At 39.0% G+C, this 14,645-nt stretch overlaps 1 protein-coding gene across 5 annotated transcripts in view; it reads left to right on the forward strand.

Moving 5' to 3' along the window:
* The window catches only part of LOC112322702 (pre-mRNA-splicing factor 18), a 50,180-nt gene that overhangs the window by 15,671 nt on the left and 19,864 nt on the right, over positions 1-14,645 (forward strand). For 4 of the 5 annotated variants that reach the window (XM_053922299.2, XM_053922298.2, XM_024580295.4 and 1 more), the window contains 2 exons: positions 7,742-7,819; positions 10,690-10,794. In XM_053922299.2, coding sequence (XP_053778274.1) covers positions 10,774-10,794 — 21 coding nt within the window. In that variant the 5' untranslated portion in view covers positions 7,742-7,819; positions 10,690-10,773. Of the gene's footprint in view, positions 1-7,741; positions 7,820-7,934; positions 7,962-10,689; positions 10,795-14,645 lie in introns of all 5 variants that reach the window. The other variant, XM_053922300.2, reaches the window with a different exon arrangement.

Below are 14,645 nucleotides of genomic sequence, written 5' to 3' on the forward strand. Positions count from 1 at the left end.
GAGTGGGAGAGACCTCTCAGGAAAGGGGCCGGGGTGCAGACTTCCTCAGCAGTCTTCTGTAAGGGACTGGCCGGCCTTAAGCCAGGGCCTCAAAACAGAGTCTCAGCGGCACTTAAAAAAAACAAACTTTATTTCACTGTGCTGTTCATATGTGTGTACTGTAGATACTATCAAATCCTATATACAGTTACTTTGTACCAGTGTTTAGAGAAAGGGCATTATGGAAATACTTGTGTTTGCATTAGTTTTGTGGATCTAAGCATTCCCTATTTGATAGTTTAGCAAACTGCCCTTTAGAAATGAAATTTATATTTTCCGATTATTTTGATCATAATTGATCAAAATGTGTTAATTAATGCAAATAAAATGCAAATAAATTGTTAATTAATGCAAATAAAATGATGTTTCTCTGTTTCTCCTTTCCCCCGCCGTGTATATGTGTACAACTCGTGAACAAAGAAGGTGGCTGAGTGCTTTTGACTCTGCCCTTTTAAAAAATGGATATGTAATGAGAAACCATACAATTTACTATCTCAAAGTGTATAATTCAATAGAATTCATATATGTACCAGTTAATAGATGTTTTTACCTTTTAGCTATTATAAATAACACTTGAAATCTCCAAAATTCCTTCTTTGGATCGTTGGCATTGGAACTCATCTTATTGTATTTTTTGCCAGGTATGCTTATAGTAGGAGTGTTTTAAAAATATGACATCCGGCAAACCAGTAACATAAGTTTATATTTAGTTTGGATATTTATGCAAATTCTTTTAATTTTTCAATTACAGTCGACAATATTATTTTGTACTAGTTTCAGGTGTACAGCTTACTGGTTAGACAACTATGTAATCTCTAAAGCGATCCCCAGATAATTTAAGACCCGCCCGGCACCATCCGCAGTTGTGAAGACATTACTGGCTGTTATTTTACACAGCTGGCAGTGCGGTAGGTTGTTTACACCGACATCACCACACACACCTGAGTAACGCACTGGGCTACCGAGTAAGGGAGGTTCCGATGTCACGAGACAACAGGACTTTTTCAGCCTCGTTGCAGTGTCACGGGACCACCGAGGTCGTACAGTCAGTCCATCTTGACGGGAGTGTTGTGATGGAGCCCGTGACTCTGTGTGGCTGACAAAGAGTTTACACCACTACCCTGCCTCAGTGGGAAATGGACAGTAGTCTTCGAATATAACAGGGAACAGCTCTCTACGCTGTAGTTTACTTTCTGGAAATTGAGAATAAGGATAACGCATGTAAAGAGCTCAGTGTGGCTCTGCACTTGAAGTTTCCAGTAAAAATGGTTTTATTCACTACTCTGTGTGTGTGTGTGTGTGTGTGTGCATGCACTAGTGCATCTGCACAAACCAACTCTCCCAGTTTGCCCAGCATCCCAGGAAACCGCTCTGTTGGCAAATCGGGATGCCTGGCGCCCTCCTGTATACAGGCAGAGCAACGGACCTGGAAGAATGGGCACCACGGCTCTAACAGGACTTAATTCTCAGAAGGAATTTTTACAGATTCCTTTTATTTAATCTGTTATGCTTAGTTGTATACTCTAATATTTTTCCATAAGCGTATGTGTTGGCTTTAGGATCAGAAGAAAACCACATTTCTTCCAAATTGACATTTTTAAATACTTGAATACAGCCTCTAGAGCTATTAATAGCTGTGAAACTGAAATGATTTCCAAAATATACACTGAGTCAAATGTTAGCATGGAAAACACAGTGTCAGTGGTTTAATAAAAGGCACATTATGCAGTTATATTAGTATGCAGTGTATTTAGTGCTAATTGTCTAAGCGTTACTTTCGTGTTCACAGTAACACCTGTCTAGTTGGGTATTCAGGGATCAATGGGATGATTTGTGTTAAAATCCCCAGCACTGGGTCAGCCCTAGTTCTCCTTTGCCGTTCTATGAAAGTTTGACCTCTGTGCTCAACTGTCACCACTACTCTCTGCAATGCTTTTGCTCCACGGAGGCAGAGAGTGTAACTTGAAAGGATTACTAATCCCTCAAAACCCAGTGGTCACAGGTAAAGTCATTTCCCAATCCTGCCATGTAAGCCACTGATTTGGCTTTAATGATCCGATCACACATTGAGGACCACATTCAGGTTGTCAGTCAAAGCTGTGCTCGCCATCAAAGCCCTGACGCAGAACTTGCTTTGCCCGCACGCTCTGGGGATGGCACCAAACTCCAGGATGGAAAAGATAACAGACCCCACAGAGTCATCTCTCAGATCAAGGTCTTAGTCTGCCTGCTGGAAAAATGGCAAATTCACTACTCATAAGTGATAAAAACATTTTAGGTGTGTGCATATGTAAACTTGGTATCTAAAACATACTCACATTAACGTAAAAAAATGCACAAAAGTTATGTTTTTACAAAAATGTAAGTGTCTTATTGAAAGATCAGTTTTCAACCATCAAAACAACTCAGAATTTGTGGGAAATCTTGTGAAACAAGGAGAACAGACATCAATTGATGGAAAGCGAATCAAAACTTTTAAAAAAAATTCAGATATTTCTACACATTTAAAAAATTTACTGTGAAAAAATATAAGCAAGAAATATAAATGCAGACCTGCAATAATCCCACCTGCCGGGAGAAAACCACATTGGCAAGTATCCCTTAGCTACTTTCTCTGCACATATTTATGTATTTTAAAACAAAAATGGGATTCTTCCATATGAATTGTCACACAAAAGTAATCAAATTTCATTTCCTGCATTATTGACTATTTAGTTTTTCTTCTAAATTTTTGTTATTATAAACATTACAGATCAGGAATAACTGTACACGGTGACTTAGGAAGAAAATATAGCTAAAAACAAAACAATTTTCTGAAAAATGGACAAAACTGCTTAGAGTTATATGAATGTGAATGAAAATAATCCTTCACCAATCCCTGGAAATAATCATATTTTGTCAAATTATAATTTTGAGCAAACTCGCATGTTAACATGTTTTCCTTCTAGTGCACCCACACATTTGTTTATTTTCACTCCTGGCCCTCCCCTAGTGTCTGTCCTGCACACTATGAAGTTTCCTTCCAGCCACTTCCTGCCAGCCTAAGCCCCTCCCTCATCTCCTTTCCTTCCAGAGCACCTGCCATGCTAATTTCTAGTTTTTGACCATCTATTTCTGCCCTCCTCTCTCCCAGCTGCTGAGCACTGCTGGAGAAATGTCATTAAAGGTGTTTTTGCTAGGTGTCACTAGGTATGTTTGTACTCCAGCCTGGACTGGTCCTTGGTGCCTCACGTCTTGTCCCTCTTCTGAATCTCCACAATTTGTTCATCCTTCCTTCTAATTGGATGGCCTGGGTTACAGTCCTCCATCTCCTTAAGCTTCACATTCTCAGTTGCTAAAATAAAAGTATGACTTCTGGTCAAGATGACAGTGTAGGCAGACATGGCTTGCCACTTTGTGCAACCGTATCAAAATCACAACTAAAATATAGAACAGCCATCACCAAAACCATCAGAAATTGAACAAAAGTCTGACAAATATGGAATTAAGGAAACCACATCCATGCAGACTGGTAGGAGGGACAGAGAGATGGAATGGACTGGTCCCTCAACCACATGTAGTGGATAAAATTTCTGGAGGCATATCTTGGGAGAGAGGAGTTCCAGCCCCACACCAGGCCCCCAGCCCAGGGTTCCAATGTCAAGAAGATAAGTCCCCACAACTTCTGGCTGCAAGAAACAGCAGGGATTGAGTGGTAGAAAAACTGCTGGAGCCCCAAGCAGTTTCTCTTAAAGAACGCACGCACATGGACTCATGTACTCAAACTTACTCCCTCTGAGCTCCAGCACCAGGGTAGCTGCTTGAAAGGCACCGGTGATATACAGGGAGAAACTGAAGTATCTGCCATCAAAGCAAGCAGAGGCCATTGTCCCTTTTCTAAACCCTTCCCAAACAGAACCGGCAAGATGGTACAAAATCTGAGACCATCAACCTGGCTAACACTGTTTGACCCACCTTGGAGGTCCCTAGAACTCTGCCATACCCATCTTCCTGGCCCACCCAAGCTGCTTCCTTATAGAATGGCTGGTCTTGGCTCATGCTTCACAACTTCCTAAATCTGGTCAAACAAGCACCAGTGGCCTTAGTGAGCCCCAGGCCCGGAACCAGCAGCAGCCAGCCTAGATTCACAGCTTGGCTCTGGCTAGAAAATCCAAGCCCAGCACAAGGAGCAGCCATCTCAGATTGCTTTATACCTCAGGCAAGGTGGCCCCAGGGAAAACACAGTTGGGGGCTGACGTTGGCCTGCACCACCCTGGAAACCCTAGGGCCAGCGCATCCAGTGGACAGCTATAGACCATGTCAGAGTACCAGCACCCTGCTTCTGCACAGCTTATCCTCCCCTGGGGGCAGAGTTGGTGATAAGTGGTCACAGCCAGTCCTTGCAGCTGACTGCCGTATGTGATTCCCTCCCATTCATCTGGAAATAGCAACCCAGGCTCAGCTACAAGAGGAGGGTGTACTCAGCCCACACAAAGGGCACACCTCTAGTACCCAGCTTGGGTGATAGGGGAGGCTGTGCCACTGGGACCTACAGGACACCTAATACGTAGAAACACACACAGGGAGACTGCTATAATGAGGAGACAAAGAAGCATGGCCCAGATGAACGAATCAACTCTCCAGAAGAAAAGCTAAACAAAATGGAGATAAGTGATCTATCAGATGCAGAGTTGTAAACACTGGTTATAAGGATGTTCAGGGATCTTAGTGAAGACCTCAACAGCATAAAAAAGATCAAGTTCACAGTGATAGATACATGTTTCCCACCATTCTAGTCTTTGCTTGAAAGATAATTTTATCATAGATGATAGATACTGTCATTGTTTTCCTTGAAGTGACAGGTTTCCTTTATTCAGTTTTGAGAAACTGTCCCGTATGCAAGCCTGAGGAATCAATAGCACAAGTGCTTTTTTCTTGAGACAACAATCCTACTTCATTATGTAGCAGAAGTGCTTTGTATGTTTCATTTTTTATTTAATCATACCAAATATAAAGACTCTGTACTCAGGGGTCAAGATTTGGTAAAATTGTACTCTATCAAGACGAGAAACCTGCAGGTATTTTCCTGCAAGTGCATGGTGCTGAGGAGTATGGTGACCACTGCTACACAAATAATGTACTGAGTCTTCATTTATGCTCAGATTCCAGTAGTTTTCCTCACCATTGCTTTAGTGCCGTTAGTGCAAGTGTGTGCCAGTTAAAAAGAAGCACATAACATGTTATTACTGTTACTATGAAAATGAATTTGACCTTGCAGAATCCCTGAAAAGGTCTAAGAACCCTCAGAAGTCCATGAACCACATTTTGAGAATTGTTATTCTAGGCTTAAGATTTTGTTGGGTGTTCAATGAAATTGAGACATGAATGTAAAAGATATAGTTATAGATCACACCATGGACTGTGGCCTGGACACCCCTTTTACTTACTTTTATCTATCTGCTCTTTCTGAGAGGACACTGTATGTGTTTGTCAACTTACTTATCTGAGACATGACAGTTACCTGCTACATATGCAAAAGGAGCAATTTATGATGCTGAAATAACATTTTGGGAGTGAAGAACTGTAGCTTGGAACGCTGGATAGTACAAAGGATTTAAGGACCAGAGTTCTAGTCCTGCCTTTCTTACTCACGAGGCTTACTAAATTCTGGGCATGTTACCTAACCTTTCTCATCCTCAGGCTTCTTACCTCTACAGTGGGGTGAATATTGTTTGCTCCCACCTTTCTCAGGGTAGTTTTGATATTCAGGTTCTACCATCAGTTCCTTACCCCAGGTAATATCTTCTTTATCTTTATGTCTATAAAGCTGTGCTCGGTGTGTGATGGATGTTTATTGAGTTAATGAATTAACTTAAAAAAAAAACTTAATTATGAAAGTTTTAAACAAACGCAAAAACCCAAATGGTATAAGGAGCCCCTGTCCACCCCTAATACATTTGTAACTCTAGAAAATCAGAACGTTCTCATATAAACAAAATGACACCCAACAAAATTAAAATTGGGTTCTTAATGTCATGATGCAGTGCTTTCACATTCAGTTATGTCCAGTTGACTTGAAATACAGACATATGTGTGTGTTTACAGTTTCTTTGCGCAAGCCAAATCCACACAGAGTACAATCATTGCATTTGTTTATTATGACTCTCGGTTTCTTTTAAACTGAGAACATTTTTATTCCTCTAGCTTCACCTCTTTTTGTTGCCATTGCCTTGTTGGAGAAACTGGGGCTAGTTTTGTAAAATTTTCCAGTGTTTGTTTCCCTGTGTTGTTATTTAGCTTATTCCTCTATTTGCTGCATTTCTGGTAAACCGGAAGTTAGACCTAAGTGTTTGATTTGATTCATAATTACCCTTTGGCAAGCATGCTGTATCGGCAGTGCTGTGTACTTCTTACATGTATCACATAGGAAGTACATGATGTTTTCTTGATGCCTGGCTTGATCAGTGGGTTCAAGTACAGGCAGTGTGGTCTTCCCGTTGCTCGCCATGAACCTCTCCAGTAATGGTCCTAGCATCCATTGGCAGTCATTGCCCAACTGAACGAACTTGGGACAGTGAGGTGCTAAATACCTGAGTGGGGGTGGTATTGAGGTACTATTATAATTACTACTAATAAGGTAGGGCAGTAACTTTATTTGAGCAAAGTCATCAATGAAATAAGAGTTATACGTAGTAACGAGCCTCCAAATTAGGAACTGTAGACTTAACAGTGAGGAGGATTTTATATAGTATAGAAAGAACTTTTTTCCCCCATCACAGTAGACTTAGAGCTTGTCTCTTAACATCAAGTCACATTAAAACAAATGCCCTTAAACTGTCTTTATTTTGGTTGTTTATCCTCACCTGAAGACATATTTTCATTGCTTTTAGAGGGAGAAAGGAAGGGAGAGAGGGGAAGGGAGGGAGAAAGAGAGGGAGAGGAACATTGATGTGAGAGAGAAACATTAATTGGTTGCCTCTTGTACAACTCAACCGGGAATTGAACCCGTGTGGCCTTTCAGTTTGGGGAAGTACACCCAACCAATTGAGCCACGCCTCTTTTTAATAAAAAGACTTTCTGAAACCATTCTGTCTAAATTACTTTAAGGTTTGATTGTCTTAATAAATAAAATTTACTATTTTCAGAATTAATAAAATACAGTTAATTGATACAGTAAGATTCCAGATGATGAACAGAATGAGGCACACTCTTGGGAGCGCTTTTGATAATGAGATTTAAGATGTTAGCTATAGCTACCATAATTTTTGTTTCATCATTTCTGTTAGAAATAAATAATTAAAGCATTCCATTTTATGTGGTTCATAATAAATCCATTTTTACAGATTATCATTGAACTCAAATGTTGGGAAATTAAATCAAAACAGTGTGCACATTTGGAAAATATTGTTGGTTACTTTTCTTTGCCGTTGGATTATTAGAAAGAATAACCTGTGCTTTTTGTCTGTTAAAAGTACAGGTTATTCTTGTGCTTTTAACAGAAAGTCTGTTAAAATGATACTGCAAGAAAAAGATGTACAATACTTCAAATTTAGACTAGGAATCGAGGACAGGTGGTGTACTCAGGAAATCAATATACTCTCTAAGGAACCAAAAATACTTTGCCAATTTCTTGAAAAAATGAAGGATTGTTTTCAAGTTCTTGACTAAGGGACATGAAATTTTATTCAAGGATATATTATTAACTTCTTTCATTCTTCAATAGGAAAATAAAAAATATTTCAAGCGTAGTGATCTTGCAAAAAAAGAAGAGGAAGCGTATTTTGAAAGATGTGGCTATAAGGTATGAATTCCTGCTTTTATGTTAAATTGTCTATTTCTGAGTTTAAATTTGTACAGCTGTTGTTAAAGTGACAAAATTATTGATCTCTGTTCAATTTATCAATGTTATACATTAGCCTATAAGTGAGAAGCCATCTGGAGAGGTATGAGTTCTGGTTTTCTTTTTTGTTTTTTTCTTTTTTAACTTGAATTCAGGAAAACGCGTGCATGACTTTTGGCTTGGAATGGATTGGCCTTCTGTGGACAGCATGAATTGGCTTGAGATCAAAGCTTGATTTTTGTTTTTTTAAATTAAATATTGGATCTGATGCGCCCTCATTTTCATCTCCCCACCACTCCTCTCCTCACCTCTCCCAATAAAAGTCTATTTTTAAAGGACTAAAAATGTTTTATTCCTTCAACAACAATGGTATTAGCAGTGGTATTTCCCCTGATTCCTCCTGAATATTTAAGCCAGTGCCTTTATGTTTGCATTGTTAACAATTCCTTTTGGCCCTAACTACCCCTGCCTGAAGTATAGTGCCATATAACATTTATATGCTTTTTTGTAATAAGAAACCACATTTCAAATATTGCCCAGTCTCTTGAATAGAAAATGTACTACTGAAATATTTGTTAGAAACCAATGAGTTGTTTGCAAGACTGTATGTTTCAGAAGCATGACTGAAAGTATCTTTGAGATTACCTAGTTGAATAACGTATTGGGTTTTTTATTGGGAGGGGTTAATGGTTATGAGGTGAAGTTATGTTTAAATTATTTTAAAAAGACTATTTTAGTAATTTCTTTAATCAAATTTCAGAGACTCTCTGAAATACTTTTGCCAAATCATAAATGTGAAGTCAACTTTTTGCTTGTGAAACACCAATTTAAAACAATCCTCTTGTGCATGTCATGTTGAAAGTTCTGGCAATAAATGTATCTGGCATAGCATTTCCAGAGGGGAGCATGTGTGATGCAAATGGTTTGTGTATGCATTTGGTTTTATTTTGCAGTGTTGGGAAAGGGCAAGTTTGAAAAATGTCATTATATTTCTGGTAGGTTTCTGAAATATGAAAGTTTATGTTGGTATTTTGATGTTTTCCATGAATATATTGATTTCATTTACTTCTAATTTAGGAAATTAGAATATGTTTTGTGTAAGTAACCATCGAATAGATATTCAGAAAGAAGAATTCTCATGTTTTGCTTGCCCAATATTGTCTAACTTCCAACTCAATTTGGAATTAAAATTACCTTGGGTTTAGTCTGCTGACTTGTTGCTTTCCCAAATCTTTAAATTTGAGCCTTTCAACTTTTTCATAAGGTAGGAAAATACTTTTTTAAAATGGTGGCCTTTTTGCTTTGCGTAGGTTGCTTCGGTGATGTGGCAGCACTTTCTTGCTTACATATAGGAAAGCACTGGAACAAAACAATTACTGCAAAGGTATTGCCTGTCGTGTTGAATCCAGCTGCCAGTCCATAATTAACACTACTTTTCATCCTAAGATTTTTTGAGAAATAGCCTGTTTTTATGCTTAAAAAGAAAGCACAGGTTATTCTTTCTAAATCATTTAAAATATTTCCTTCTTGGTAGTAATGGAAATAGAGCCCGTATTGCTTTTTATTACTTTCTAGAAACAAGTTCCCATTTTTTTAAGGCTTGATGCTGATTTGGTTTGTAAAAATAGGAAAGATAGTTTTTTTTAAATCTCAGTTTTCTTTTACACTATTAATACTGATAACCCTAACTATTAAAATACAGTCATAAGTTCTATAATTTTAACCATATAGCCTTTCTTACTTGAATGCGAGTTTTTATTTAGGGTTGATCTTTTATATTTTTTCAATCTTACTTCTTTTGGCATTTTAGATTTTTCTTTTGGTCACTTGGGAAACCATGTTTCAATATTGTTTTACAGAGCACAGAGTGGGGCTTATAAATTGCTGAACTCGATTTTCCCAAACTGTGACTTGGGTGGCAGAGTCAAGGAAATATATGAAGAGATTTTTTTTCTCTGCAGGTTCATGTCAACAAGTATGTCCACACTTTTCTTTGTGTGGTGTTGGTAGAGAGGCACTGTTTTTCATTATTTTCTCACAAGCATTGTAGCTCCATTTGTGGGCAAGGTCTACACAGCGTTGGAAATTCTTCTACATGTCCAACAGTGATTTCTGTGCACTTGGAATAATACCTTTCAAAAATTAGGGGAGGAAAAAGCTGGATCTTGAGGCTTCACTGGTTTCTGTTGGAAAGGAGTTCTTTGACCTTCACTTTGAACCCAGAGCAAGCAAGGATCAGACAACCCTGTAAGATGATTTTCTGAAAGAGGAGAAGCAGATTGACTGTTTTTGTTTTAATATTTTATTTATTTATTTTTAGAGAGAGTGGAAGGGAGGGAGACAGAGAGGGAGAGAAACATCAATGTGTGGCTGCCCCTCACATGGCCCCCACTGAGGACCCGGCCCGCAACCCAGGCATGTGCCCCGACTGGGAATCGATCCGCTCTCAATCCACTGAGCCACACCAGCCAGGGCAGGTTGATTGTTTTTTGAGAAAAGAGTAAAATTCCTTAGAATTGAGGGAGAGAGTGAGCCTAAATCTCAGCTCTTGTAAGGTTCTGATTTTGGAGACTATTATACTTACGTCACTCTTCTGTAGCAAGAATGCTGTCTCCAGTGTGTGTGCTTTCTATTTATGCTGAATTGAATTGGACAAGTTTGATAAGCTCTTAAAAGCTGCCATTTATTATGAGCTCTTTCCTTGAAGGGACGTTTAGAAGACCTTCAATATTTAAAACATATTTAACTTTCATGAACAGCTAAGCTAATAGAATGATAAATATTAAGTATGTTTTAAAAGCTGAATTTCATTTCTTCTTTGGCCATTATAGATACAGCCAAAAGAGGAGGACCAGAAACCATCAACTTCATCGAATCCAGTATTAGAACTTGAACTGGCAGAGGAAAAGTTACCCATGACTCTTTCTAGGCAAGAGGTAAGCTTACGTAGAGTGTTTTGTGAAAAAAGAAAACTCTGCACAGACTTTGCATTTATCTCTAGTTCTGTCCAGTAGTTTTATGTGACTATTTCCCATAGAAGGTGACTTACGGAACTCAGTCATTGTACAGCTCGCCAGCTTTCTTCATGAAGTTCTAAATTATCTCTGCTTTTCTGGATACTGTTATGTTAAACTTTTAAAAGTATCTATCATTCTAAACTTTAAAAACTAAGCAGATTGATTTAAATGTATATGTTCTAAATAATTTACTTATATTATTTGTCTAAATTATTTTAAATAATGTACTGTTTTGTAACTTACTTTCCCTTAATATATCTTTCTAAGGCAAAATGCAGAGACATTTCAAAAACCGGTTCTTTATTGATGGTCATTCAGATTGCTTTAGCCTTCCCATATTATAAATCACACTGAGAGGAGGATCCTTCTGTGGACGTAATTCGTGCGTAATAATGTGTGATTATTTCCATTGGAAATTTTTCTACAAGTATGATTTCTGGAGTGTATGTATGAAAGATTTAAGTCTCTGTACATTTCTAAGACTTTTTATGTATACTTATTAGAGGGCTCTATGTCAGTTACTCTGGTTTATATTCCCATCTATAGTGTTCGCCCATGTCCTGGTCAATATCAACTATTATTTTCCTTAAAAAAAATGTTTTTTGTAAGATATTTATGTGAGCCCTGGCTGGAGACTCCGTTGGTTGGAGCATCATCCTGTACACTGGTTTGCAGGTTTGATTCCCAGTCAGGGTTAGATCCCTGGTTGGAGTGTACATGGGAGGCAACCGATTGCTGTCTGTCTCTTTGTCTCGGTCTTTCTCCCTCTCTCAAATCAATAAAAAACAATGGATTAATAAAAAATAAAATCAATAAACATACCCTTGGATGAGGATACTTACGTGACACAGAGAACTCAAACTATTCAGAAGTTACAAAACAAAAAAGAGCTTTGGACAAAAGGAAACTCTCAGAGGAAAGGATGGCTGACTCTGGAAGCTGTCATGTGAAATTAGAGGAAGGTAGTTTGAATACTTAGTCTGAAGAGAGGAATTTTAGAGACTTTTAAACTATCCATTGACAGCAGCTCTAGTTTAAAAAATTTTTTTTAAATATATTTTATTGATTATGCTATTACAGTTGTTGCATTTTTTCCTCCCTTTTGTTACCCTCCGCTCTGCACCCCCACTCTTTCCAGCATTCCCCCACTTTAGTTTATGTCCGTGGCTCATACGTACAAGTTCTTTGGTTTCTTCGTTTCCTATACTATTCCTAACCGCCCCCTGTCTGTTTTATACCTGCCATTTGTGCTTCTTATTCCCTGTACCTTTTACCCCATTCTCCCCCCTCTCCCTCCCGCTGATAACCCTCCATGTGATCTCTATTTCTGTGATTCTGTTCCTCTTCTAGTTTGCTCAGTTTGTTTTTGTTTTTGTTCTTGTTTCTTAGGTTCAGTTGTTGATAGTTGAGAGTTTGTTGTCATTTTACAGTTCATAGTTTTGATTGTCTTCTTTTTCTTATATAAGTCCTTTTAACATTTCATATATAAGGGCTTGGCAATGATGAGCTCCTTTAACTTGACCTTATCTGGGAAGCACTTTATCTGCCCTCCCATTCTAAATGAGAGCTTTGCTGGATAGAGTAATCTTGGATGTAGGTCCTTTCATGACTTGGAATACTTCTTTCCAGCCGCTTCTTGCCTGCAAGGCTTGTTTTGAGAAATCATCAGATTGTCTTATGGGAGCTTCTTTGTAGATAACTGTCTCCTTTTCTCTTGCTGCTTTTAAGATTCTCTCCTTATCTTTCATCTTGGTTAATGTAATTATGATGTGCCTTGATGTGTGCTTCCTTGGGTCCAACCTCTTTGGGACTCTCTGAGCTTCTTGGACTTCCTGGAAGTCTATTTCCTTCAGATTGGGGAAGTTTTCCTTCATTATTTTTTCAAATAAATTTTCAGTTTCTCCCTCTTCCTCTTCTTCTGGCACCCCTATGATTCAGATGTTGGAACATTTAAAGTTGTCCCAGGGGTTCCTAAGCCTCTCCTAATTTTTTTGAATTCTTGTTTCTTCATTCTGTTGTAGTTGAATGTTTATTTCTTCCTTCTGCTCAATACCGTTGTTTTGAGTCCTGGTTTCTTTCCCTTCAAACTTGGTTCCCTGTATATTTTACTTTATTTCACTTTGCATAGCCTTTAACTTTTTCCTCTAATTTGCAACCATACTCAGCCATTTCTGTGAGTATCCTGATTACCAGTGTTTTTAACTGTGCATCTGATAGATTGGCTATCCCTTCCTGGCCTAGTTTTAATTTTGGAGTTTTGATCTGTTTTTTCATTTGCACCACAATTTTTTGTCTCGGGGCACCTGCAGATTTGTAAGGGGTGGAGCAGTAGGTATTTGCCAGGGTGGGGCCACCCACATTGCTGCCTTGCGGTGCTGTATGTGGGGGAGGGGTCAAAGAGGGAACAATGCCACTTGCTCAGCTCTCTGCTGGGTTTCAATGACTTCCTTTGCTACCCACAAGCAAATTGGACCCTTCTGGTGCTGATTCCTGGGTTGTGGGTTTGTGTACATCCTAGGACCCTATGGGTCTCTCCAGCAAATTCTCCTGTGAAGCTGGGAGTTTATCCCACCACTACCACCCCCATAGGTTTTTACAACCAGAGGTTTTGTGACTTTATTTCCCCATGCTGGAACCATGGGTTGTGCAGTCTGTCTCACTCCCCAGTTGTTCCTCCCGGTTTATCCATGCAAATTTGGGATTGCATGGGTTCACCAGCCACCGACTTGCCTGCCCCAGTCAGCCAGCCGCTGCCTCCGCCACCTGGTCCTCCAGCCACCGCCTTGCTGTGAGTCCTCTCCATCCTGGCTGCCCGTCTCCACCCCTCCTACCGGTCTTGGTGAATGTTTCTTCTTTAACTCCTTGATTGTTGGACTTCCATATAGTTAGGTTTTCTGGCAGTTCTGGTTATTTTGTTTTTAAATTTGTTGTTTTCCTTCTTTTGATTGTGCAAGGAGAGAAAGTGTATCTACCTACACCTCCACCTTGGCCAGAAGTCTTCCAGCTCTAATTTTGAAAAGGAATTGAGTATTCTGTATACTTTCATAAAGTAGAGCTAAGATGATGGGGTAGAAATTTAAGAGAGGTTGATTTTAATTTTTTTGAGAAGCAAAACATATCCAAAAATGGGGTAGGGTGTTTCATGAAGGAATGTAATTCCTGTCACTTGTCAGATGGGGACCTGACAAAGGTGTTTTTGAGGTCATTTCTGCATTGATTAGAGAAGGCAATAGACCCCTTAAGTTTCTTTTTAATACAAGCTTCAGTTAATCCATTGGGAGCCCTGCTAACAGTTTCTTAATGTGTTCCCAGCTAAAGCTCTTGATACCTAGAAAAAAAAATTTGGACCAACTTTTAATTCTAACTTTTGTATCTCCTCTTCATGAAATATAGTATGTACATGGTGTATAAAACACATATGTCCAATGTAATGGATAATTTTAAAACCAACACTCAAATAACCATCACCCAAGTCAAGAAGTAGAGTATTGTCCACTCCTCAGAAGCCCTGCACGTGCCGCATCTCGATCGTGCTCACTTTCCCTTCTGGGGGACAAGTGTTTGGTTTAAGTGTAGTGTTGCACCTGACCTTGGCTCTGGCCATTGAGTCATCAGCTGGCTCCAAACCGTATTTTCCTTCTCTATATAAGTATCATCACTCGCTCCCATCTTGTATTTTTCTTATGTATTCTACTACATAGATTGGTACCTTCCTGAAACATCCAAAGGACCTGAAACCATTAGGACCATTGAAGGTGTGACAGTGAGTT

This window comes from Desmodus rotundus, chromosome 4, assembly GCF_022682495.2.
Source record: "Desmodus rotundus isolate HL8 chromosome 4, HLdesRot8A.1, whole genome shotgun sequence".
In the NCBI taxonomy this organism is placed as follows: domain Eukaryota; kingdom Metazoa; phylum Chordata; class Mammalia; order Chiroptera; family Phyllostomidae; genus Desmodus; species Desmodus rotundus.